The sequence below is a fragment of the Bombyx mori genome, chromosome 3 (genome assembly GCF_030269925.1).
Source record: "Bombyx mori chromosome 3, ASM3026992v2".
Taxonomy (NCBI): Eukaryota; Metazoa; Arthropoda; class Insecta; order Lepidoptera; family Bombycidae; genus Bombyx; species Bombyx mori.
This window is the reverse complement of record NC_085109.1, coordinates 2,421,946-2,449,920: the sequence shown is the minus strand read 5'-3', so window position 1 is coordinate 2,449,920 and position 27,975 is coordinate 2,421,946. Positions and strand designations below refer to the sequence as shown.

Here is a 27,975-nt window from a genome sequence, read left to right as displayed (position 1 = left end):
CTTGGCGTCTGTTGTCAAATTGAGAATAGATTTAATATTGTTTGCCTTTGTTAATATTTAGTGTAGTCTTGGCGAAATTTGTGATTATAGAAGTATAAAATACAATCATGATAGTTGTACAAACTTCTAATTCCAATTAGTTATTGTCGAATTTCGACTACTGCGGGACCTCTAGTAATGTATAAATATTAAATTGTTTATATAATTTATAATTTATTCTCTTAATATAAATGAAACTACACATGTTTGTAAGGAGCTAACAATCTTTATATCTAACTATATATATAATTAGTTTTATCTGTGTTATAAACTGTTTATGCCAACGGGCAAACATTAAGACATCTTAAATATATGCTTGAGGAGAGAATGCGTGGTGCGAGTTACTCTAATTACCTACAGAGAGCCACAGCATAGCCTGCTATGTGTAGGTTTCACTATTTTTTATATTTTCACGTTATAGTGGGTATTCGAATCCACAAATCATGAATGAAATCATTTCGAATATTATCCTCTAAAAATGGAAGTAAATTTTAAGAAATTTAAATAATACTGGCTGGAAATCAGAATTTTTCGTCAGTCCGTGACCGTGCCGCGTTTATTCTCGGTAGACTCTACCCCATGATCTGTAAGCGGAGTAAAATGTCCCTTCGGAACAAGGTGACACTTTACAAAACTTGCATAAGGCCCGTCATGACTTACGCGAGTGTGGTGTTCGCTCACGCGGCCCGCACACACATAGACACCCTCCAATCTCTACAATCCCGCTTTTGCAGGTTAGCCGTCGGAGCTCCGTGGTTCGTGAGGAACGTTGACCTACACGACGACCTGGGCCTCGAATCTATACAGAAATACATGAAGTCAGCGTCGGAACGGTACTTCGATAAGGCTATGCGTCATGATAATCGCCTTATCGTAGCCGCCGCTGACTACTCCCCGAATCCTGATCATGCAGGAGCCAGTCACCGTCGACGCCCTAGACACGTCCTTACGGATCCATCAGATCCAATAACCTTTGCACTAGACGCCTTCAGCTCTAGGAGCAGGCTTAGGGACCTTGGTAACCGTACTCGTCGAACTCGACAAAGAGTTCGCCGTGCAACCTAACCCATGAATCAGCTCGCTGAGTTTCTCGCCGGATCTTCTCAGCGGGTCGCGATTCCGATCCGGTAGTAGATTCATTCGCGAAGCAGCTACTCTTGAGTTGTTAGGTCTCCTTCGGAGGTGCTCGGGTAGCTGTTAGCAAATCCCACCCCTCCTGGCTGAGCCTTTGCTCGCCCACCTGCCCTGGTGAAACTGGAAAGGCCTCCGGGCCACCAGTAATCCTTCAATCATAAAAAAAAAAAAAAAAAGAATTTTTCGATATATTTTTTTTACTTTTAGAAATTTTATTAAATTCTGTATATGTATTTTATAGTTTCGTCGGTGAAAAGAATATAATAACAATAAAAACATCAAGATTAAAACGTAAAAGCCGTTTTAAATATTTTATTTTCTTACTTTCCTATAGCTTTTAAATCATTATAAATAAAATCATTAATTAATAGTTATCTTTGTTCATTAATTTAGGTACTCGTGTTTCGTTTTAATAATTAAAACTTGTTTAGTCTTTACTTAACTATCTTTTTTTTTTTTTTTTTTTTTTATTGCCCTTGTAGGCAGACGAGCATACGGCCCACCTGATGGTGAGTGGTTACCGTCGCCCATGGACTTCAGCAATGCCAGGGGCAGAGCCAAGCCGCTGCCTACCGAGCCAAGCCGCTGCCTACCGAGCCAAGCCGCTGCCTACCGAGCCAAGCCGCTGCCTACCGTGCGTCTTTAATATAGTGTAAAGAGTACTTTTTGTTTCCCAATTAAATTAAAAATAAAACGTGAGCTAGCCCACAAAGTTGTTGGTTTTCATCAAGGATGAGGAACACGCGGTTCGCCAAGCATTTCTAAATTTGAACTTACTCTTTATCGACTTTCTCCCATCAATTCGTTTTTCTATTCTTTTCTTCTTTGTTTTTAATAAAGAAATAAAGTTTCGTAAATTATTAATCTTGGCGGTTATAAATTGGGCGGTTGATTAAAAAGGTTGCTTACTTCTGGTGAGCGAATATTCACGATCTCTCTTATCCCTAACCTAAGCACCTCCCATTACGGTGTGTCTTGTCGCAGCGAAAAGCGACAGGCCAACAAACCGGTCTATCTCCATGACAGATTGCCGTTACTACGCAACAGGTTGGACGTCATTAACTGCATCGGGTACCGCTTTCGTCCTGCTTTATAGTACATACGCATCTGTGTGCTTAGTGCGAGTTTTTTAACGTTCTCGATAGCGTAAAAGTTAACTCAAATTTGTATGCAGTTGGAACAGCGCCCCTAGCGGCAAACGTAGGCAAACGTTCCAATTCCATACAAAATTGAGTTTACTTTTACGGTGTCGAGAACGTTAAAAAACTCGCAATAAGCACACTGATACAGTACCCGCCGATAAATTATGCACTCGGTGTGCTCTTCGATAGACGACAAAATCTAAGCGACGTTTGTCAGTCGCAATTTAAATGCGGTAGCTTTTTTGTATTTTTATCCTACCTAAGCTGAGAGCCTTCAGAGGCTATTTCAGCGTAACCTTAACTAGTAGGTGAGCTCACGGGGCTCAAACCTGACGACGTTGCTAACACGAACCCTAGCAAGAGCAGTGCTTCGCAGAATCTACCACCGGATCGGAAACGTGACCCACTGAGAATATCCGGCGAGAAACTCTGTGTGTGATTAATTTACTCGTGGAGCCCTTCGTCGCAAGCGACGGGTTCTACGAGAACGGTGACCGGTGCTTGAGATACCTAAAAGCACCGTTAGTGGATCGAGAGGATCCGAAATGACGTGTTTGGGGTGACGTCGACTGCTTTCCATTCTGTCCGAAGGATCGGGAATGAAAGCTGCGGTAGCGTGCGGTCCTCATAAGTACAGGAACGTTAGTTTTATGTGCGACAGAGATAATGCTCCACGAAGCAGAAATTAGCCGATTGTCTCTTTTCAAAGGTCGATGTTCAATATTTATCGCCGGGTACTGTATAAACAGGGTATATAGAGAAGCCTCCCTCAAAGCACAAATCTTCAATTTAAGTGTTTTATTTAATTATATTATTTAAGCTCAACCAATTCGATATAAGTATAGAGTTACCTTTATTTCATATCAAGAAAACATTATGATATATACACAATAATAACACAAAGTATCGCTTAAGTCTGTATTATCACTTAATAGAGAGATCATCATTGTGTGAAAATGAGATCGGATAGAGAAAGAGAAGTAGGTAGACTCCCGTGAGTTTAAATTTACATTTAATTATGCAACTGAACAACATGAATTCGTTCGAATACATTTCCGTACGCATACTATCATTTGTTCATTCATAATTCATATGGCACGGGTCACCGGTGTCCACCATTGTTCTTTTATGACGCTTGCTGACGGCTGGTGTTTGGTTGGGGGGTCGCTTTGTCATCATGACTGTCGACACCCGATTTGAGACAACAGATCGAAGTCTGTGCTGCATAACCTACCTACTATTTATCTTTAAAATAATAGCTAATGGAATTCGTTACTAAAAGATGTTATAGATAGCTACGAAAAAAAGATTGCTATGCCCTTATTGATATGACATTTAGAAAAACTTAACGATGAGAGAGATGCATCGTTTTTATATTTTTTCGTATTGTTCGTGTAGGCAGTGGCCCATTTGATGATGAGTGGTTACCGTCGCTCAGGGAAGCCAGCAATGCCAGGGGTGGTAACCGTACACGTCGAACTCGACAAAGAGGTCGACGTGCAACCTAACTCATGCATCAGCTCGCTGAGTTTCTCGCCGGATCTTCTCAGCGGGTCGCGATTCCGATCCGGTAGTAGATTCATTCGCGAAGCAATTATTCTTGAGCTGTTAGGTCTCCTTTGGAGGCGCTCGGGCAGTTGTTAGCAAATCTCACCCCTCCTGGCTGAGCTTTTGCTCGCCCACCCGACCTGGTGAAACTGGAAAGGCTTCCGAGCCACCAGTAATCTTTCAATCAAAAAAAATAATGCCAGGGGTAGAGTCAAATCTCTACCTACCGCTAAGTACTCCCCGTACAGCCAAGAGCGCAGAATTTATATAACATAATAATAATATATTGCAAGGAGAATGTTATGAGTAATAAGGAGTGTCTCATAAAACGCCTACAAGCCGTCGGCGACACAAACTTTCATTTAATGCAGTGACATATTTAAATAAATAATATGAATAATAACGATTACGTATTTAAACATATTTATTGGTTGTTATTGCTTAGATGGGTGGACGAGCTCACAGCCCACTTGGTGTTAAGTGGTTACTGGAGCCCATAAACGTCTATAACGTAAATGCGCCACCCACCTTGAGATATCAGATCCAAGGTCTCAGTATAGTTACAACGGCTACCCCACCCTTCAAACCGAAACGCATTACTGCTTGACGGCAGAAATAGGCAAAGTGGTGGTACCTACCCGTGCGGACTCACAAGAGGTCCTACCACCAGTAATTACGCAAATTATAATTTTGCGGGTTTGAATTTTATTACACATGTTATTCCTTCACCGTGGAAGTCAATCGTGAACATTTGTTGAGTACGTATTTCATTAGAAAAATTGGTAACCGGCTGCGGTATTCGAACACCGGTGTATCGCTCAACACGAATGCGCCGGATGACGTATCCTTTAGGCTACGACGACTTCTAAATTTATATTAGAATATATTTCAATGATTCTATGTACACATATGGACTTGTATCTGAAATAAATCATTTTCATTATTTCATCAGGCAAAAGCAATAAAATTATTGTATCGTCATAGGTCGTTAATGCATTTGCAATTTATCGAGTTAATCGGTCGCTTCAAAGCCGGTGAGCATTACGTTCTGAGATTCTTTTACATAGATTATTAGATTAAACCGACAGAGGCGTGTTTAAAATAAATAAAGATAATGTCTGATAGTAAATAAGTTAAAAGAAACGCTTAGGATTGACAGAGAAGATGGATCCTGAGGGAAATCTCTACTGAAGAGCCAACAAAGATTCAACGCAACTAAATGAATGATTGTACTGGCTGTACTGGCAACATTGCCCGCGTAAACATCGCTCGTACATAAATTAGCTTTTAAAAATTGTAAACCTGTGATTTTGTAAATATAATCACTAAAATTCATTGTACCTGTCCTAAATATACAGTACAAGTGTTTTCGATGACAGAAGATATATATAAGGGTGTTTCGTAAGAAAGAAACGTTTCGTCAACCTTACGTACAAATCAGCTGATTAACAGCTGTGTGTTGTTTACGTTACAACTAGTGAAGTAAAAGAAGTGAAGTGTTTACGATATCAATGCGGCAGAAGAATCTGAACTTGGCAGCAATATTGGGTGTTTTGTAGCTATCAAGTGTCCCCGTAAATCACACATCCATCTTCGTAATAACGGGGTGGCTTGTGTGCAGCATTACATTTGACTACAAGATACCGTCGATCAAGAAAAAAATATTATTGTCAAAGGAATAATTTACCAAGAAATATCAATATCATAGGAACATTCACTTCACGTGCAAGCAATACGCCTGGTCTAGCGGTGTGAACAATGAAATCAAGTACGCAGTGAAGGAGTTACCGCGTTCGAGCCCATGGTTATATTCGTCAAAATGTCGTTTTCTATTTTTATATTTATTTATTGTTTTTTTTTTTTTTATTTATTTAAAGAATAATTAAGTCAATATTGATGTAAAATTTTACAAAATTAGTTTAAATTTAATTTTTTAATTTGCAAAATTGATTTTATTGACATGATTTTTAGTTATTTTGGATTATTATTGTTATCATTCAAATATATTTTATTGGTATTGTTTTTAATTTGACATATTTAAATGGAATTGTTATAGCTTTATTACTATTATCATTTTCTAATTTTACTTTTCTACAATAGTTATTAACTTAGTTAGCTACATGTTAAAGATTTTATAATATGTTTAAAATAATATGTCTCACTCACAACCGCTACCGCCAAATCCGAATACTTTTCCTGCTGGTCTTACTCAATGTGACGAATGTTTACGGTATTTTAAAGGTAATAGGGGTCTAAAAATTCATACAGGTAGAATCCACAAAGCTGAGTCAGTTCCAAATACCCTATGTCCTGGTTCATCGAGGGATAATAGGGTTTCCGTGGTCCCGTTATGGAAGAAACTGAGCCTTTATAAAAACAATTCGCCGGTTGTTAAACGAGTTCCTCGTGGAGCCAGGGTTATGGTGGCCGAGGAACTTAAAAAAACATTGATCAAGTTTTGCATGACAATAATGTCACAAGTTGGGAAGATCTTTTATCATTTGCATATAGAATTTTGCATGTAGATAAACAGAGCAATAACTCCCATTCACTTACTAAAAAAATTAAGGATAATTGTAAGAATAATTCTAATAAGACTTTGTTGGATGATGGGGTAAATTATGACAAGCAACAGCGTCCATTTAATAAAGTTGCAAAAATTGAGGGGAAAGTGAGTGATGGAGATTTAAAGGGTGCCTCACAACTATTATTTTCATCAGATTCTCTAGCTCCGAATAATGCCGACACTCTTCTGGCGTTGAAGTCGAAACATCCTGCACCTTTAACACCTGTTAATGTGCCGCCACCACAGTCGTCCACAACTTTGCCTCGTGTGTCTCTTGATGACGTTCTCACCACAATTACATCTTTTAAAAACGGTTCAGCAGGCGGACTGGATGGTCTATCCCCGCAGCATTTCAAGGATTTAATCAATGTTTCTGCTGGTGATGTCGGGCGGTCTTTACTTAAAAGTATAGTCTCGCTTGTTAATTTAATGCTGGCGGGAAGTGTACCTGACAGTATCGCTGATATTTTGTATGGAGCGAATTTGTGTGCTTTGATGAAGAGAGATGGCGGTATTAGGCCTATCGCTGTTGGCAGTACACTGCGCCGCATTGTATCCAAGCTTTGCTGCAAAGAGGTTCTGCCGATATTGAGTGGGATGTTCCGGCCGATACAGTTGGGCGTCGGTACAAAGAGCGGCTGTGAAGCTGCGGTACATGCGGCTCGCACCTTTCTTAAGGGGGGTGGTGCCGAAGTATTGGTGAAGGTGGATTTAAAAAATGCATTTAATTGTATCGATAGGAATGCTTTTCTTAAAGAAGTGAAGGAACACATACCATCTATCTACCCTTACCTTTATCAATGCTATGGTAATCCATCTAAGCTGGTTTATAAGGAGAACCTTGTGGAATCAGCGACGGGTTGTCAACAAGGCGATCCACTCGGTCCGGCGATTTTTAGTTTGGGAATACATCCAGTTTTGAGGGAGCTGAAGTCCAGCCTAAATTTATGGTATCTGGATGACGGAACATTGGGAGGGGACATTTCCACGGTCTTAAAGGATTTAGAATATCTAAAATCTGCTTTGGCCAGTTTGGGTTTAGAGCTCAATTTTGCTAAGTGTGAGCTTTTTATCAATGCCTCTTGTTGTTCCGTACCAGTTTCTGACGTTTTTGCAAAGTTTAATACCGCAGCGCCCAACATAAAAGTTGTTGATGAGAATTCTCTGATGTTGCTGGGTGCTCCCATTTTGGATGGATCGATCGACGCGTATATTGATGAGCAGATTGATAAATTTTCTCAGTGTTCCAACAATTTGTTTGAAATTAACTCTCATATGGCTTTGTTCATTATAAGACACTGTCTATTCGTACCTAAATTTACATATGTGTTAAGATGTTCTTTCTTATGGAAACATAATAATAAACTTAATTCTTTGGATGAAATGATAAAAGGTGTTCTGTGCAAAATAATTAATTGTAATTTGGATGACCTCTCTTGGGAGCAATGTGTCCTGCCAGTACGTTTTGGTGGTATCGGCGTACGTAAAGCATCAGCTGTTGCGTTGCCGGCCTTTCTTGCTTCTGCACACGCCTCCTGTCTCATAGTCGGTAATGTTCTCAACCCTTGTATGGGTTCCGTAGAGATTGTGGGTGTGTCGGAGGCTGGATCGGCCTGGCAGTCTTTGTGTCAGGCGGATTTTCCTACTTTACCGCATTTGCAGCGTCTTTGGGACACTCCGCTTTGTCAACGGATACAGCAACGGTTACTACAGTCATATGATAACAGCGTGGACATTGCTCGTTTTCGCGCCGTTACCGAAAAGGAATCAAGTTACTGGCTTCAAGCCTATCCATCGTCCAACACAGGCACGTTGTTGGACAACAACGCTCTCTCGCTAGCTATTGGCTTACGGTTGGGGGCCCATATTAACGTACCACATTTCTGTGTCTGTGGCGAGTACGTCAATGAGCTTGGACATCACGGACTCTCGTGCCAGAAAAGCGCTGGGCGCATTCCAAGACACGCGTCTTTAAATGATATGATAAGAAGGGCGCTCACTACAGTCAATGTTCCGGCTGTCTTGGAACCCATCGGAATTTTGAGGTCAGATGGGAAAAGGCCCGATGGAGTCACGCTGATTCCATGGTCAGTTGGTAGGTGCCTGGTATGGGATGCTACTTGTGTGGATACTGTGGCTCCCTGTCATTTAGATGGTACTTCGTCCCGCCCCGGTTCAGCTGCAGCTTCAGCAGAAATTACAAAAAAGCGGAAGTATTCGGGTTTGGGGTCTTCTTATTCTTTTTTGCCTTTCGCGGTTGAGACGATGGGCCCTTGGGGCCCTGAAGCAAAAAATTTTTTAACAGAAATCTCCAAACGCTTGAAGGAGGTTACACATGATGCTAAGGCTGGCTGGTACTTTGCACAGAGAGTAAGTCTGGCTGTCCAACGAGGCAACGTAGCCAGTATCTTGGGGACTGTGCCTCCTTCAAGCGCGTTGGAAGATCTGTTCTACTGTGTGGGTTGAGTTATGTTCAATTATTTTGATTTGACTTTTTGTTAATAAAAAATAAATTTATAAAAAAATGAATGATTTGCAAACAAAACGTGAACATACCAGCGAGCTTTTGGGGGCATTCATTTTTCATTATTAGAATGAACATTTTTCGCTCTTTTTATTCGCTTTTATTAGCTTCAGACGTATGTATGTTAGTATGTAACGGAATCTTTGAACATGATTTTGACTCCCTTCAAAACGTCGGATTAACTCGAAATTTGGTATACTTATTAAGGACCGATGACAATTCAATATTTAAAAAAATTGAAATTCTGTTTTTAATTAGTGCTTAGAATTAGTGCTTTTCAGGATATTATCAAAATAACCCTTCTACTCATATCTGTTTATAAAATACTTATAACTACTGATATCGTGCACCCCACGGTTTTTTTTACAATAAAAACATTTTTTCTTACACTATTTTTAATTCAAATTTATTAAAAAAAAATAGATTTTTTAGTTGGATTTTCTATGAAAGCGTATTTTGTTCGTTTTTTTAAACTATAATTAGCGTTACGACTTTATGTCAGAATCACAAGGCACACAAACCAGAATGTGTCGCGTCAGAAATACAACTTAATACGCGATTATCCTCTAATGCGGCGGTTATTTTAACTGTGTCCTTTAGCTCGTCGCGGGGAACGACTATGTCTAAAATTCCTTTGGGTTCATTTAAAAACTGGCTTTTGTGACGCCTCTCAGGTCTCATACGCAGATTATGGAAGTCGAATCTTCGTGAAAATACCTCATACGCGCTAAAAAATAATTCCACGATCAATGTGTTAAATTCCAATTATCAATCCGATTGATACATTTTCGTAATTAAATGCGTGCAATCGTGAACTTGTCCGGCGAGACAAGCTTGTCGTGAGCATTCCTCATACGCGAAAGTATGCGTAACAAGATTTCATATGTTACCGTAATCCCGACCGATAACGTACCGTACCGTAGTGTAGCTCTAACGTAACATGCTCACGAATGCGCGCGCACGCATTTGCCCCGCGTCTGCCTCTGAGCGCGAGCTAACGCGACCGCTGGTTTAAATTATTATTATTATTATTTCGAACGCGAATTCGAATGTTTGCCGCCATTTTATTTTTATTTTCCGAATCGAACATTCCAGTGATTATTATAAACAAAAATAGTGCATAATGAGTTCTGTGTAAATTGGATTTGGTTTTAATAAGCTTGTAAGTATTTTTTTTTTCATTGATCTGCATGTGTTCACATTGCAACCCTATTGACAAAAAAAGCTAAGCATTTACACAATTTTTCTTGGAAACGTAAATATCGAATTATTTTGTTTATTCTTGTTCCGGAGTTAGCTATTAAGGTTATGGACACAAAATCTTTAATCGCACGCGGCTAAGAATGCCGGCAGCCGCAATAAGTAACAAATGTACCGGGAATTGTATAAGACTTTTTGATTGAATTTTATCATTTTTATTTACCTGTCAAGCAAAATAGAAGTTGTATGAAAATAAAAATTTAATAGTCATTGAATTAAAAAAAATATTGAATAATCTGTATCACAGAGTACACTATTTAATTTTAGTACTTAGTCTGGCCATAAATACTGTTACAATTAAAAATAAACAAAATATCTATTGCAAATAACATTTATTACTTTTAAAGTGTGTTAGTTTAATACATAAATATAAAACAATTTAAAGTATAAAAACCTTATTCGAAGTGGTCTCCATTGGCTGCAATACAGTCCTTTAAACGTTGAGGCCAGTTATCAATAGAAGCACGCACTCTTTCCATGGGAAAATTTTTCACTGCCAATCTTTTTTCCCCAAAAATTTAGTTTTGTGACTCTGTGATAAAACACGCCCCACCAAACCATCTCTGACGCAGGATGATGACCACGTTGTATCTTTCACACCACTTGAGCAGCTTCTTTAGAACTGTGAGCGTACACTTTATCATTTTGCTTATTGTAGTGTTCTGCAATCGTGAACAATTTTTTCATCGGTATAGAGGATATTTCTGTGCCTTTCACCTGCGTATCGCGGTAAAAGGCGTTTTGATCGACCCACTCTTTTTAATTGTAAAGATTGATTTAGGGCATGTCCTGTACATCGACGATAAGCACCGAGCTTCAGGTCTTGTTTTATAATACGCGACAGAGTCCTAGCGGGAATCTTCATTCCTCGCGATAAGATTTTTTGCTTCCTAATTGCGTTTCGACGAATTCTGGCTTTAACAACATTAACAGACTTTGTAGTTCTAACAGCACGCGGCCGCCCCGATTTTTTCTGGTCTTCGACAGATGAAGGGTTGTTGTATCGGTTGATAGTACGATATACGAACATACGGCCGATACCAATCTTTTGAAGTGTCTGGAATATGACCGACGGCTCCATACCCACTTTGTGCAAGGCGATCACTGGAATTCTATTTAGTATTTTTACTATTATAAATACCACCTTGAGACATGAGTTTTTGAGTTTTAGTGTTATAATACAACGGCTGTCTCACCCTTCAGACCGGAACGACTGCAGCGCACCAGAAATAGGCGCCGTGCTCCCTATCCGTGTTAGCTCATCATAAAGTATAGGGCATAGTTAAAAAAAAAATCGCGCCTTAACAACGCTGTAGTGTTTACAAGATTTTCTTAACTTCAAATGCACCGAAATAAGTGTATTATGAACCTAAATTAAGGCAACGTTGGTAACCCAGACTCGGTGGAGTGATAATCTGTGCAGGGTGGCTGGCAGGAGCTGGATGAGCGAAGCCGAGGAGCGGGCTCAGTGGCGAGCAATTGGAGAGGCCTATGTCCAGCAGTGGACTGCTATAGGCTGATGATGATGATGATGATAACCCACCCTCTTACAGTTCCATTTATACGGTATATTACTAATTGTTTGGACAAAACAAGACCTTAAATACTTTGGTCGAACGGCTAAAATTCGATAGCAGACGTTCTCTTCGGACTACGATCAGTTTGTTTTTACTTTTTTTTTATTGCCTTTGTAGGCAGACGAGCATGCGGTCCACCTGATGGTAAGTGGTCACCGTCGCTCATGGACGTCAGCAATGCCAGGGGCAGAGCCAAGCCGCTGCCTACCATTACTTTTCCCCACCCCCTTTTTTTTTAACGCTCACACGAATCTAATTAACCAACTATTTTCGGTCAGTTGGACAACTAGTTCACTTAATTACCGTGAGTGAGCAATTAAAGTTTTCTAAATTGGTGATGAAATTTTTTGTCAATCTATCTAGTAGTATGTGTAGTTTAAATATCCCATAAAACAGCCCAGATTCTGGAGTTCCGGAGTTTCTGGCCGGATCTCCTCATTGGGTCGCGATTCCGATCCGGTGGTAGATTCAGCGAATTGCTCTTGCGAAGGCTCGTTTTAGTAAGCTCAGGCTGAACCACGTGAGTTCACCTACCCGTCCGCGCGTATCCGAAATAGCCTCGCGAATAGGTAGGGAAAAAAGAACCGGACCTGCTTTCTGATATTTAAGACTAATTTGATTTCCCTTTATCTGTTTTCTCAAGTAGATCTTCAAAGAAATCAAACCTGTAAAATTATAATTTGCGTAATTACTGGTGGTAGGACCTCTTGTGAGTAAAAAAAAAAGATTTTATTGTAAAAAAGCGTGGTGTGCATGCATATCAATAGTTATAAATATTTTATAAACAGATATGAGTAGAAGTATTTTGATAACGTTCTGAAAATCACCCCAAATTTTTTACAATTAAATTATTTTACTTTCACTATTTTTTATTCAAATTTATTTTATATTTTTTAGTTGGATTTTCTATAATAGCGTATTTTTTTTAAAGCTATTTTTTTTTTTTTATCCATCGATACTGGTCGGAACATTAGAACGTAGTTATAAAATTATTGTATCGTTATCGATTCTTGATGCGTGTTCAAATTTTCAGCTTAATCAAACGTTTTGAAGTCTGATTGAAAAGTGAATCGAATGTCTTTGTGTATATACATATAAGGCTGATTATCGAGCAATTATTTTGATCGTATCCCGCATGTGTGCTGTGGAAAATAAGTAGGTAAATTTTGAAAAAAAAAATTGCACCGCGTACAAACCATCGCGAACGGTGTCCGCGTATCAGAGCGTGATGCGCTTCTGTTTTTATTCATATACCGACTACGTAATTGCCTTGAAAGTAATGAACTCGCATCCGAAAGGCCTAATGTGTTTTATTTCGAAAAATTTTAATTATTATCTTATTGCTTTAAATCGAAAGGCAGTTTTTCATTACAATCCTCCAATGTGATAATTAACTGTATTATTGTGAGGAATAAGTTTTGAATGCGGCTGTTTATTAAGAAAGTTATACGGATAAGATTGGAAATTATTCTCCGCGGTACATAAGTTATTGTAATATACTTAAAAATACTAGGGCAATGAATTTGAGATACTTGCTTAATATGCGGACTCTAATTGTTTTTATTATTATTTTCTAGCACTCAGCAGGAATTCGTTTGATACTAATTAATTTCGAGTTTTTTTTTTTCATTTTATCGCAGCCAGTGAATCAACCTTTTGATCACTCGTGAATAAACTTCAATTTGCGTACGAACGTTTTTCCGAAAAGGCATAAAATATTTAATCAATTTTATGCACAATAGTATAGTGGCGGACTTAATGCCTAAGGCATTCTTTAGCAGTCTGTGGTGTAAAGAGCCCTGTGATAGGAACATTCCTATTTGAGAAATAGAGAAAAATGATAATAATGAAATATTATACACCTACGTATGCAAATATGCACATTCTTACATGTAACATACAAAGCCGTAAAAATTATAATAATAATAATAACTATATTTATTTAAAATCTTGTCAATTATACAATTTTTTTTTTAAATAATGTTAAAAATATAATTTAAAAAAAATACTATATCGACGCTTGAAAGGCAAACGTGACTAAGCGACAATGCGTGAACTTTACAGTAGACTAATTTAAAGTTGAAATACCTGAAAACAAAATTTATTTTAACGAATCCAGCTGTAGTAGAATCTAGCTAGTAGCTATAGGATTGAAATGATTTTAATAGACCTAGAAATATATATTTTTTGCGCATCGAATATGGTTATTGTCTATCATTTATGTATAAAGCAGTTATTGTCGCTTAGTCACGTTTGCCTTTCAAGCGTCGAATTATAAAGATAGATTGCCCCTGATGGCGGTGTCTACGACACAAGCCACCAGTGGTTAGGGCTCCAGAGTGAGAAACCTCCACACAATACGCGCAGTATCGACGATAACTGCCTCTTGTATCAGGCTCCTAACCCAGCTGGATAACAAAAGTTATTGGACCAATGATGGTTGAATCAACATGCCACATGGCCGCAGTCTCCTGGGCCAGGTCTAAATCAATAATAATAATAAAGCCCGTTTAGTTCGTAAAATTATCACTATCACATGCGGTTTAATGTATGCTTAGTGTATAATTAAAAAAAAATATCTTAATTATAGTTACTTAAATATCGTTACTTTCTTTAGTACCATTGATCCAGCTTCTTCCAAACCACTTTGCCCATAGCTTTCTTATTCCAATCGTTTCCTGCTATCGCTTTTATATCTTTTATCCACCCACATATTGTAATATAATAATAATAACAATAATTATATAAAACAGTGAAGTGTGCTTAGTTCTTGGATCGACCTTCTGGTTGGGAAGCGCGCATGAAGCAGCTCTTTTATCATAACGATAAAACAGCACGATAAACACAGATACATTCGAGAAAGGAATGTCACACAAGGTCAGCGCGTAACTAAAATGATTATTAAAACGCATCTCGTAAACTTTCAATGCCGTTCTCGTGAATACCATCCAACGCTGTGCTATGTCTTATTTCGTAAATGTAAGATTTAAAAAAATTTTTTTTGGTTCATAAGAAAACGACTGTCTTAAGTTGTTGGTAAGCAGTCGATGTCGCCCTAAATGGATCCTAAACGAATTTCCTCCTCCCGATCCACTAACGGTGCTTTTAGGGACCACAAGCACCAGTTCTCGTCGAATCCGTCACTCGCGACATAGGGTTCAGCAAGTAAATTAACACACAGACAAAGCCCACAGATTTCTCGCTGGATCTTCTCAGTGGGTCGCGTTTCCGATCCGGTGGTAGGAGAAAAGAGTCTTATGTCCGACAGGCTGGTTCTGGTCCAGCGGGGTATTCCGGGACACCAGCGGCACCGTCTGGGCGGCCTGACGGGCTGCTGTACCGAGACGACCGACGTTTCAGAGTCTTCGATTCGCCTCGAAGACTCTGTCGGCTGGGCGTCCTTGGGGTAAGCTGCGCTGTCTGGTTGCAGTGTTGACCGCGGTAACCCCCCTACCTCATCCGGGTTCTGACCTCGGAGGGGATCGGACGCTTGGGCGAAGAGTGCAGGGGAGTCGTTTAGTGGGTAGGGCCCTAAAATTCCTTGGGCCCGTGGTCTGCGTCTATCTCGTCATAGAGAGAGTTCGGCTTAGGCGACGGAGGCCAGGCGAGGAGCGCTCATCTTCCAATCACTTCACCCCACAGGCGGTCCTGCGAAATTTGGTGATACAAAAAACCAAATGGTATTATAGATCTGGCGTTCCGCAAATTTTATTCTTCTACAAATAAGAGGCAGATGTAAAATAGTTCAGCACTCCTGGCTTCTATAATTGACGACTGCTTTTTTATTCCTTTTACTAGCTACTAAAAAATTAAATAACAAATGGAGACAAAGTTTTCTAACCTTTCCAAGAAAATCTGATTCAAGAGAAAACATAATACGTACTTACAAAGAAAATGAATCGTGAAGTGACAATGATTACGGTTGAATTTCGACTAACGCAAAACGGGACATACCTACCAGTTATCGTTAATGGTCAGACAAGCCCTCGACTAGTCTGCTGTTATTTAGATAGTACTATGTAAATCTCATCGCGTTTGACTACTGAAGCGCTTTATTCCTTTGCCACATAGAAGTAAAAAAATTAACTTAACTATGTTTCTATTCTAATATGCATTGACGGCTTCTAGCGGCTCCAAAAAAAATCGATGAGGCGCAGAAGTTCCGCGTTTCCAACTAATTTATATTCATATTATATAACATTATTTATGAACAACATAAATCTAAACGATTCGAATTCCTATTGAAGACAAGTTTTCGGGATTGTCATTTAAAAATTTAATCAATTTGAAAATAATAAAGTTATAAATATTTATAATCATATCCTTATTGTATACCTACCGTGTGTTATTTAGTCAATAGTTTCCGGTGACCTTTAAAGTCAAATAGGCACTGGGCTTTGTCCACCGATTTCAATCGAAAACGTTAAAACAAAACAAAATCGATAATTTTCTTGAGAATAATATCGAGCGAAAATCGATAACAACATTGACATAGAATGGCGAAAGTCATGGTACTAATCTGTACTAACGGTGTCAGGTCACGCGATCACATAAACTCACAATAAGACGAAGCAGACAATGCAAGCTCGAGAAAAAATAATTTCGTAATATCGTACAATGGATGTTCTTAGGAACATCATATAACAAATAATTATACGTGAAATATAGACATGTGATGAAAAAGGTTATGGTCAGATAGAAAATCTGATAGAATATTTTTATATGTAGAAGGTTACGATGGATAGAAAGCTCACGGCGATGGTAACTAGCCGTTTCATTACAAAGTAAATATCACCATCCATTTACAACTTAGAACCCTCAATAGCATCATAGATAATTCACTCAATATTTAATAAATAGCATTGTGTAACTGCTCCGAATTTTATTGAATTCTAATTCGTGACTTCAGTACATTATTAATAATGAACCATTTAAATTGTTGTTACTATTTGAGTATTTTTTAATAAATATTCTATTGCCATATTACAAAGATTGTGTCAATGACCTCGATTCATAGACAACGTAAACACAATTGAAATGACAAATGACAGTTTAACTGTCAACGAGTGTTCTTCGATAGGGATTAGAAGGGATCTTTGATTGTACTTATTAAAAATAGTTTTTCCTTAACCAAGGTGAGATGTTAAGAAACTAACTAGCGTGTAAAACACTAGCCTAATGTCATTATGAACATCTTCTAAGATTCTATTTTTTTCGAATCTTTTTTAACATTATCTTTAAAATTTCTTGCAAAAGTTTGAGAGCTGACATTTTCGGGTTGGTCAAGTAAAACTATGTATTAGTCAAGCATTTTATATAATTTTAAAATGATATATGGACAAGAAAATAATGTTTTGCTTTAGCATAAATTTTAATAAAAGTTAGGCTTGTTTATTTTATTCAAAAATCTATTTTATATTAATTCTTTTTAGGTATACGTTTTCAAGGCGAAAAAGCTTACGGCACACACCTTAACAAGAAGACGTTCTTGATCATAAAATGGACAGTGTCAGGGCACAGCCAATCCGCTACTTATCGCCAACGACGCATTTTAAATCTTGATTTAAAAACACGTATCATTCAAGAAAGGAAGTTCGTTCCAGAGCTGGATTATGGCGCGAAACATTCTTTTCAGACGTTTCAGAGGGTTAACCCACAGACACAGCCCACTGAGTTTCTCGTCGGATTTTCTCAGTGGGTCGCGTTTCCGATCGGGTGGTAGATTCTGCGAAGCACTGCTCTTGCTAGGGCCAGTGTTAGCAACATTCCGGTTTGAGCCCCGTGAGCTCACCTACACGTTAGGGCGAAGCTGAAAAAAAACCCAGAGGGATGAATTTTAGTCTATGATGAGATCTAATCTAGGCAATTATCATTGAAAAAATCCTTAAGGCATTCACAAAAGGAACATACGGTACAGAGAGCCAACTCACTCCGCAGATCCAAAGGATTCAAAAGATCTTATTTAGGATTAGCCTTCATTTGGTAAACTGAAATAGTGTATTGCAAAGACTTCTATCTGTGTGACAAATACAGCATTAGATAGTTGTAATTAAAACTGATCATACAACTGCTTACGCAATGCGTTACGCAGTTTTAGACCTAAAGGGTCACGTCGGAAACGTTAAATTAGGAAGAAGTTTCCAAGTTTCCATATTAATCAATACGTTTGTTTACTTCGCACACATTTTAATATATCTATATATTAAATACGTGAAGCGAAATCTTTTTACCCCTTTTTACGAAAAATTCACGGAGAATTATGAAATTTCTCACACTTATTGAGAATATAGAGAAGGAGTGCAGAATGGTAATATTATTTTAAATTATGCATAGAAATACATTAAATAAATAATAAAACATTACACGCTACGCTACCATTACATATCATTACACTACCATGTATTTGACACACACACGCATGCATACAATTTGTTTATTGTCAAAATTTTCTTATTGTTTGAAGTTTGATTTTTATGAGATTTTATGACCTGGTAACTAAGACCTTTAAGTCATGTCTTATTTTACTTTAAATTCTTAATTTTATGAAAAATGATAATATGGAGTGAAATGAAATGAAGATGATTAATTTGAGACATTAATCAACTGGGATGAAATTTAATGAAACGAAATGATATGGGATGAAATATAATCGCAGTAAAATGGTGGTCATTTACTGAGATTTTTTCAGTGGACTTTTTGGAGGAACACGAAAGTTACGTCCAGCAGCTTTGTTTCATTTTCCCACATTTGTGCACTTTCACAGATATTAAACGGTTAATAAACCACCATTATTACACATTTAAACCTGAATAAACACTAAATAGACAAAATAAAACAAATCACACAACTTCACTCCTCACGTTCCCGCCAAAAAGTCCGTTTGAAGTTTGTGGTCAAATTGAGAATAGATTAAATATTGTTTGTCTTTATTAATATTTGTCTAAAGTGTAGTCTTGGCGTAATCTGTGATCATACTCGTAGAAATATAATAGTCTTTGACAGTAGAATCATAATAGTGTACAAACTTATAATTTCAATTCATTATAGTCGAACTTCGACTACCAGGGGAACACTAGTATACTTAATTACGTAATATATTTAGAAATTGTAAACGCACATATTACGGGTGTGTTCTGACGTTCGTTAAAAAAATAGTGATACTAGTGATGTGAAACACGCCTATTTGTTGAAACTAATATCGAGTCATCTAAGGTGCTGACGTATTTTGTTGTCCGGACGTGTTAGATTTATTATTCAGCTTATTTTAGCGCGAATTCTTTTGAAAAATAATTAAATTAATTGTAAAATCTCTCCGTGCTATTGAAGCGTAGATTTTTTTTAAATTATTTCTAAAAATAGACTAGACTAGTAAATTAAAACGTGAAAGGAGTTTAAGTTATATGTACTAGTTGCGAAAACCAGAGATAATTCACGTCATTACGGATCCTCCCGATCCATCGACACAGCCCACTGAGTTTCTCGCCGGATCTTCTCAGTGGGTCGCGTTTCCGATCCGGTGGTAGATTCTGCGAAGCGTTGCTCTTGTTAAGGCCAGCTTGTTAGCAAAATTCCGGTTAGAGCCTCGTGAGCTCACTTACATGTTAGGGCGAAGCTGAAATAGCCTCTCAAGGCTATCAGCGTAGGTAGGAAAAAAAAAGAGAAAATAGACAGGTCTTTAGTTAGTGAATTTAATGTTCGATAAAGGTTCGATAAGAGGAAGCGATCGAATTGAGGTCTCTCAAGGCAACTCACGCAAGTATTAATATTACAATTTGTCTTTTTACTAATAAACACATACATCATTAATTTTTAATTATACAAAACATTCTCATAGGACATCGACGACTTCACACGAAACTTTCATCCGACTCTAATAGCCGCAGGTCATTGCGAGTTCACATAATGCAGCCTAATGACCTATGAGAATGTTAACTAAATGTTACATAAACGTTAATTTATAACGAGACTGGCTGTCGACCGCGACTTTGCCCGCGCGGTTTTGGATCAATTAATTTTTCCAAAGACTTGAATATAAAGATTTGAATATAATCATCTCCTTCAAAGAATATGATCCAAAACCTGCATTAAATAAAGGTTAATAGTTAACCTGTTATTTATCTAAGATGTCGTTCAGAAGAGTTTTGTGACTGCCAATGGAATACAAAGTCAATAATTCGTTTTTCTGATTTACCAATAATTGTCCAAAAGTCACATTGCCGGCTTTGATAATAGTCGACTCATATATTACGGATAAATTCGTAATTTTATTAGAAGGAAGCGCCATCCTAATGGCATGATCATCTCCTCTCGCGTCAAATAAAATTCGTGGACACCAGCTAAAATAACAAATAAAAAATTCTTTTTTTAAAGTCGATATAGTTAAAAAAATTTCGCATTAAGCCTGCAAAATTGTTTGATATACTATATCGTTTATTATAATATTTACTACAGTTACAAGGTATAGGACACGTCTGCATCGGTCTGCAATCAGAGAAATCAGCCATTCTGGTTCGAAGGGTTCTAAACCTGTTTCGCTATCATTATATAAAGGCATATACTTTAGAGGAATGCGATAAACATACGTGAGGTAAGCCCGTAAAAAGGCAATGGAAAGTGAACATGTGAACATTTCCGTGCAATAAAGGCGTTTACCGCACGAAAGTTGTTCGGATAAAAAACTTGCGTATCGAGTTGTGAACGTTTCGATGCTGGCTTGCGTTGATTTCGTTTGCAGAGTCGTCGTGGCCTATAGGATAAGGGGGCCGGTGTATTCGTATCGAGCGATGCGATTGGGCCGGTGTTCAAATCTCGCAGACAGGTAACAATATAAAAAAAAATTTAATGCATCGTTATTTTCTTTAATGACTCCCACGATAAAGGTTTTTTTTTGTTTTTATTAAATTGACATAATGGCTGGTGGTGATAGGTCTTTTGAGATCGCAAACCATGATTCGCCATTTCTTAAACAAATGATAAAAATCTCATATTCAATAATTGGTGAATTACGAAGTTTTTGAACTCTTTAAAGTGACTCCTGATCTAACTTTTTAATTATCAGATGAAAAATATAAAACAGAATTTTAAATATACTTACTTTCTTCATTGTTTAAAGTTTGATTTATTTTGGACAGAGGTCTCTGAATATTGTTCAAAATATAACACCGGAACATTCCTGCTGTGTCATATTCAGAATTTCTGTCTGTCGGTTGTCTGGAAGAGACCGTTTTTAGTTATAAAACTTTGTACAATTTACACCTGCCCGTTGTAAACCAACATGTTATGTTGTGGTACGCAATAACGTATACTCTTTCCTTTTTCTCGTTATGTAATAGTTAGGAGACAAGTAAGTAAGTCCGCATGTGTCCTATAGGCACAACCCATTGTGTTTCTCGTTAGATTTCAGTGGGTCGCGATTCCGATTCGGTGGTAGCTTCAGCGAAGTTTTGCTCTTGCTAGGGCAGATGTTTGCAAACTCCCTCAGGTTGAGCCTCTTGATTTCCTTCCCCAGTCATGTTGAAGTCAGATTAGCTTGCTACTGGCAGATAGGTAGGCAAAAACCGTATGCGTGTTTTCAATCTACTGCTAGCCCGAATCAGCTTCAGCTTCGGTGTTCGGTCAGCCCACTGAGTTTCTCGCCGGATCTTCTCAGTGGGTCGCGTTTCCGATCCGGTGGTAGATTCTGCGAAGCACGGCTCTTGCTAGGGTTTGTGTTAGCAACGTCGTCAGGTTTGAGCACCGTGAGCTCACCTACTAGTTAAGATTACGTTGAAATAGCCTCTCAAGGCTCTCAGCTAGGTAGAAAAAAAAAGGTGTTCGGTCAACATTCGGAATATAAGGCGGTATTGTTTTTCCTATCTATGCTAGTAACCTCGAGAGGCTATACCAGCTTTACCGAGCTCGCATGGCTCAGTCTGTCGTTCCAAACCGTACAAACACATCTGTGTGCTTAGGGCGAGTTTTTTAACGTTGTCGATAGCGTAAAAGTTAACTCAAATTTGTATGCAGTTGGAACAGCGTCCCTAGCGGCAAACATAGGCAAACGTTCCAACTCCATTAAAATTTGAGTTAACTTTTACGCTATCGAGAACGTTAAAAAACTCGCAATAAGCACACAGCTCTTAATTTCACTATACTGTTCATGACAGTCATAGCCTCCATCTAGTGTACATTACTGACAATTAAGTGAAATTACACCACTGCGTTCGCGTAGAGTCGAGTTAGAAATTTATGTTTTAGTTTTACGCTTTGGCGCTTGGTGACGCTAGCGGCTAACTTCCAATCACTTTTTGAACTTTGGTCATACATGGGGGGACTATTCTCGGAGCAGTACAAAGAATGCTTTAAAATATTACTATGATACTTACGATTAGTTTAAAAATAAAAAAATAACAATCACTATATAGTATAAAACAAAGTCGCTTTCTCTGTCCCTATGTATGCTTAAATCTTTAAAACTACGCAACGGATTTTGATGCGGTTTTTTTTAATAGATAGAGTGATTGAAGAGGAAGGTTTATATGTATAATAACATCCATTAAATAGTGGAGAAATCAATAATAAATTACAGTTTCCGAAGTAAAGCGAGAGCGGGTCGCTAGTATTTTATATGTTAAGCATGTTTTTCGATGTTAAATAGAATTTATTATATCTATACAATAAGTTTTAGAAAGGAAATTTTGTATCCTATTCCACTTTATAGAAATAATGTTTCTCATTAAAAAAAAACAAACAATATAACTTGAATTATACATAAAGTATACATAGGGGTTTTTCATAACATTGAAAACGTAAAAAAATCAAGCTATGTAAGATTGAACATGATCCTCGGCTTTTCTCATTATTATTACTATTTTATTGCTTAGATGGTTGGACGAGCTCACAGCCCACCTGGTGCTAAGTGGTTACTGGAGCCCATAGACATTTACAACGCAAATGCGCCACCCAACTTGAGATATAAGTTCTAAGGTCTCAGTATAGTTTCAACGGCTGCCCCACCCTTCAAGCCGAAACGCATTACTGCTACACGGCAGAAATAGGCGGGGTGGTGGTACCTACCCGTGCGGACTCACCTGAGGTCCTACCACCACCCAGCTACCTGAGTATTTCTTGCTAGTTAAGCAATCTTAACAAACAATTAATTTCGTCTTCTTTCCCTATTGATACTTGTTAAGATATCAGAGGGAGCTAATAAAATTATTGTATTGTTATCGGTCCTTAATGCGTTTCAAGTAAATTGGACGTCTTGAAGTAAGTGAAACTAATGATCCATGATCCCGTTATATACAAACAAACATACACAAATCAAGTTAATAAACAATTTAAACAGAACTGGTGGACCCAGAATAGTCCATCGAGACTATTGATGATTAGGTAGGAAAAAAATCATTACCATTGTAATCGCATACATAATTATTCTTTTTCCTACCTTAGCTGGTAGCCTTGAGAGGCTATTCCAGCGTAACCTTAACTAGTAGGTGAGCTCGCGGGGCTCAAACCTGACGACGTTGCTAACACGAACCCTAGCAAAAGCCGTGTTTCGCAGAATCTACCACCGGATCGGAAACGCGACCCACTGAGAAGATCCGGCAAGAAACTCAGTGGGCTGTGTCTGAGGGTTAATTTACTCGTCGAGCCCTTCGTCGCAAGCGATGGGTTCGACGAGAACGGTGACCGGTGCTTGAAGTACCTAAAAGCACCGTTAGTGGATCGGGAGGATCTTCTTCCTATTCGTACACTCTTGACAGAGTGGTCGTGGTCATGCATCAATCGGATCCTGCGATACCGATGCTCTCGCGATGCGACGCCATGTGGCACGTTGTTTCGCAGAGTGAGAGCAATCATTTATGTTGGAGTGAGTCACAGATGGACCGACATAATTATTATGTGCGTATAATTTACTTGTATTAAAATATGGTGACCGACTGATTCATTAATATAACGATCCATAATAAGTTTGAAATCAGAACTAAAGAATTATTCGAAGATTGCTGTGCTCTGAGGAATTGTTTGAGATGATACCATCATCTCGTTTTTACCACCGCACCGCCCGCCACCGGAGTAGAATTTACCAGACTACCTGGAATCACTACGTTCGTCCACAGTGCATTTCCAGCGACCTTTTTTGCCACGTACCATCCGGCTTTGGAATGAGCTCCCCTCCACGGTGTTTCCCGATATGACATGTCCTTCTTCAAACGAGGCTTGTGGAGAGTACTTAACGGTAGGTAGCTGCTTGGCTCTGTCCCTGGCATTGTTGACGTCCATGGGCGACGGTAACCACTCAACATTAGATGGGCCGTAGGCTCGGCTGCCTATATAGCAATAAAAAAATAAAAAAAGATTTCTTCAAATTATTCCCTGGAATTAGTTCCGTTTTGTGTTAAACAGATGTCGCCACTTTATAAACAAGAAAGCATCGTTTGTTACGGGTCCCGGATGAATGTCAATGTTATTAGAAAATTAATTATTTTCATGTGCATTTGTCTATTGTTCATTGAGAGTGGATCCGCAGTTTCTATCGTGATGACGGCGCTGTTGTTAAGCCGTGTTTTATATTGGATGCTATACTGCGTGCGTAGCGTTAGTGTCTAGAATAACGCTTTTGTATCTTTTCCTGTAGCTTAGCAATTCACTGGAGAATGGGCAACAGCATTCTCGGAGTTCAAACCAGCGTATTACCATCGCCAATCACAATTAATTGTTATAGGACGTACCACGCATGTACATATGTATATAATACTAAGTTTAGCGACCCGCCCTCGCTTCGTTTTCGGAACTGCTGCTTTATTATTGATCTTATTGAATATTCTTTTATATAAATCTGGTCCTGATAGTGACAAAAATAATAAAAAAAGAACGTAATAAACAAAAAAAAACAATCTTTCATCTTCTTATATTAATCGTACATTATTTTAGCGATAATAGATATATGCCAATGACTTACAAATAAAAGATAGATATATGCTGTCACGGACTTTTTTGTAGAATTATTTTTGATAAACATTTCCGTTTTACATTATATACGTGTAAATCCAACGGTTTTTGCGGCGCATGCAAAAATAATTCGCAGATGGCACATTTTTTTCCTTCTTATTTAACACTCATCATTATATTTTGGGTAATTCACACTACATTTTTGTAAGTTATAGCCTTCTGATGTGTAAATTTAGTGTCATATCTATTTTTATCGAATCCACAGTCTAAAAAATAAGTTTTAAGCTTTTAGCTCTAAAAATGGCGATACTTCCATATAACTTTTCATCTCCCTCTTTCAACTCTTTACAATCCTTTATTCGCATTAAAAAGTAGCCTATGTCCTTTCTCAGGCTCTAAGCTATATGTGTACCAAATTTCATTTAAATCGGTTCAGTAGTTTTGGCGCAAAAGCGTGACAGATAGAGTTTTTTACTGGTGGTAAGACCTCTTGTGAGTCCGCGCGGGTAAGCACCACCGCCCTGCCTATTTCTGCCGTGAAGCAGTAATGCGTTTCGGTCTGAAGGGTAGGGCAGTTGTTGTAACTATACTGAGATCTTAGAACATATATCTCAAGGTGGGTGGCGCGTTTACGTTGTAGATGTCTATGGGCTCCAGTAACCACTTGACACCAGGTGGGCTGTGAGCTCGTCCATCCATCTAAGCAATAAAAAAAAAGTTAATTTCGCAAATTATTCCAAATATAATATTCCAAATAGAAAATCAAATAGAAAAAAAAAAGATATTCCAAAACAAATTAATATACACTAAAAACAATGATCATTGAAATCGTTTGGCGTGATATTGAATTATTCATCTATTTGTCACGCATGTACTTAATGCAAATTTGAGACAATATGGTTTTCTCGTGGATACCATTATCAGAACTAAATAGAAATGGGACCACACGGGAAGCGTCAGCTTTCTAATAAAAAAAAGAATCATCAAAATTGATTCAACCAGACAAAAGTTATGAGGTAACAAACATGAAAAAACATAGTCGAATTGAGAACCTCCTCCTTTTTTGAAGTCTGTTAAAAAATAACTACGTGATCATAAACATAGCTTCAATTCACTTTACAGTATCGCTTTCGGTGTCCACAAACCTTATTCAGCATCACAACAATCAGCTGCATTGTACACGTTGCTTTCTCGTGCATATTTCTTTACTTCAATATTATTATATTAGTCGTTTGATGGAAGTTGAGACGTGTTTTGTACGGTTCTTAAAATACAAAATTTAAAAACAAAAAAAACAACAACAGTGACAGTAAAGAATTGTAAATATACCCCAATCTTCTTTATCTTTATGTGCATAAATTTGGAACAATTAAGAAAGTGATCATCAAAGATTAAAACTTTAATAGATTACACAAAATTGGTGTTTGGAATTATAATGTTCGAAATATAAATACTCTGTGATTTTTATTGGTGAATTTAAATGAAGTGATGTGGTTCGTGTTGCCAGCGTTGTTTTTGTTATGGCTGCTCGAGTACTTCCGCCGGAAACAGACGGCTGGCATGTCGCACTCTTGCGTGAAAATGTGGGTTTTATATTTGTGCATATTATTTGTTAATTTAAGGTTAGAAAGTATGAGCATTCGACACGAGACTTGTTTTATCATAAATGCCGCCCTGGGCCATAAAACAAAAATGGCGCCCTATTACCCAAGCATGTAATGAAATCTTTCATATGAGTCAGTCTATTCATTGCTGAAGGTCGTGTCTTGGTTGAAATGTTGAACACTCGATGCACTATGCTTCCCCACGTCTTTCTGTCCTTCGCGGTCTTTTTTTATCTTTTTTTTCTTTTTAAGAGGCTATTAAAACTAAAGAACACAATTTCATAAAAATATAATAATAATAATGTAAGACATTAAACATTTAAGCAAAACCTAAATGTACTGTATTTTTTTTTTATAGCTTAGATGGGTGGACGAGCTCACAGCCCACCTGGTGTTAGGTGGTTACTGGAGCCCATAGACATCTACGACGTAAATGCGCCACCCACCTTGAGATATAAGTTCTAAGGTCTCAAGTATAGTTGCAGCGGCTGCCCCACCCTTCAAACCGAAACGCATTACTGCTTCACGGCAGAAATAGGTAGGATGGTGGTACCTATCCACGCAGACTCACAAGAGGTCCTACCACCAGTGTATTTATTATTTATTAGAATTTTCATTGGGATTAGCACTTTTTAAAGTTTTTTTACAACCAGAGAAATTTTTTTTTGTGCTTGTGCCAAATTATGCTGCCCCCAATGTAAATCCAGCACTGATTTCATAATCTCGTAGATCAACACAGCATTGATGCTACTTATATGTTATCTACGTATGATTTTTTTGTCTTTTGAGATCACTTTTTCACCACGTACCTTCGTATTGCCCATTACTATGAAGGTATAAAAAAATAAATAACAGTTAAATTGTATACAAATTAAAACATTGAACAGAACCACGTAATGGAGCTATAAAAAAGACATAATACTCGAACATAAAACAAGTTAATGCATACGTATTTCGTTATCGTAATACTTTCATCGGCTGCAAGTGTGTAGCATTTTTATGCGATGTCGGTGTTTCGATGGAAATCAACCGAACGCCTCCCAGAAGCCGCAGCGCGCCATACAGTTTCGCCGCTTCTGTTTGCATAACTTCTCTTTGGTGACAGGTAATGTGATGGCTTGGTTTCAACAGAAATAGAAAGTCAAATTATTGTTTTTGAGATTAATATTTTTTAATATTTTTAAGGTGGGTGACACATTTACGTCGTAGATGTCTATGGGCTCCAGTAACCACTTTACACCAGGTGGACTGTCACCTCGTCCACGCACATAAGTAATTAAAATTTTTTTTTTTTTTTTTGTTAATGAAATCGGTAGAGTTATTGGTTCACGTTAGCAAGTTACTAAATTCCAAAGACACTAAACATATAGGGTTTAATGTCAGAACCGCAGTGGAAAATTTTATTAAAAATTGGCTGACCCGGCATACTTCGTAGTGCCTCAATCTGTAAATAAAAGACCTAAACTTTTGTAAAACAACAAAAGGAATCCGTCCGTTTTTCCTTTGATGTGTCCCCATCAAAGGAAAAACAAAATTGTTCTTTTTATTGAATTCCGAGTATTTTCATATTTATCTACCTTTTAAACCTTCTCTGGACTTCCACAAATAATTCAAGACCAAAATAAGCCAAATCGGTCCAGCCGTTCTC

General features: G+C 37.9%; 2 protein-coding genes across 4 annotated transcripts in view; both read left to right on the top strand.

Moving 5' to 3' along the window:
- The first annotated feature begins 5,103 nt into the window (after positions 1-5,103).
- On the top strand, positions 5,104-9,062 carry LOC134200792 (uncharacterized). The gene has a single exon (XM_062674432.1). The coding sequence runs from the start codon at positions 6,859-6,861 to the stop codon at positions 8,893-8,895; it is 2,037 nt and encodes a 678-aa protein (XP_062530416.1). The 5' UTR covers positions 5,104-6,858; the 3' UTR covers positions 8,896-9,062.
- A 799-nt stretch (positions 9,063-9,861) lies between these two features.
- The window catches only part of LOC101737289 (espin), a 118,792-nt gene continuing 100,678 nt past the window's right edge, over positions 9,862-27,975 (top strand). Inside the window, exon 1 of one of the 3 annotated variants that reach the window (XM_062674936.1) lies at positions 9,862-10,115. Coding sequence is in view for 2 of the 3 variants with exons in the window: in XM_062674925.1 (XP_062530909.1) it covers positions 26,212-26,306 (95 nt within the window). In the remaining variant the exon portion in view is untranslated. Of the gene's footprint in view, positions 10,116-25,949; positions 26,307-27,975 lie in introns of those variants that run through there. The other 2 variants (XM_062674925.1, XM_062674923.1) reach the window with 2 other exon arrangements.

What these genes read in the sequence shown, in the direction of transcription:
- LOC134200792 (XM_062674432.1), top strand. Translation starts at nt 6,859, where the DNA reads ATGCTGGCGGGAAGTGTACCTGACAGTATCGCTGATATTTTGTATGGA.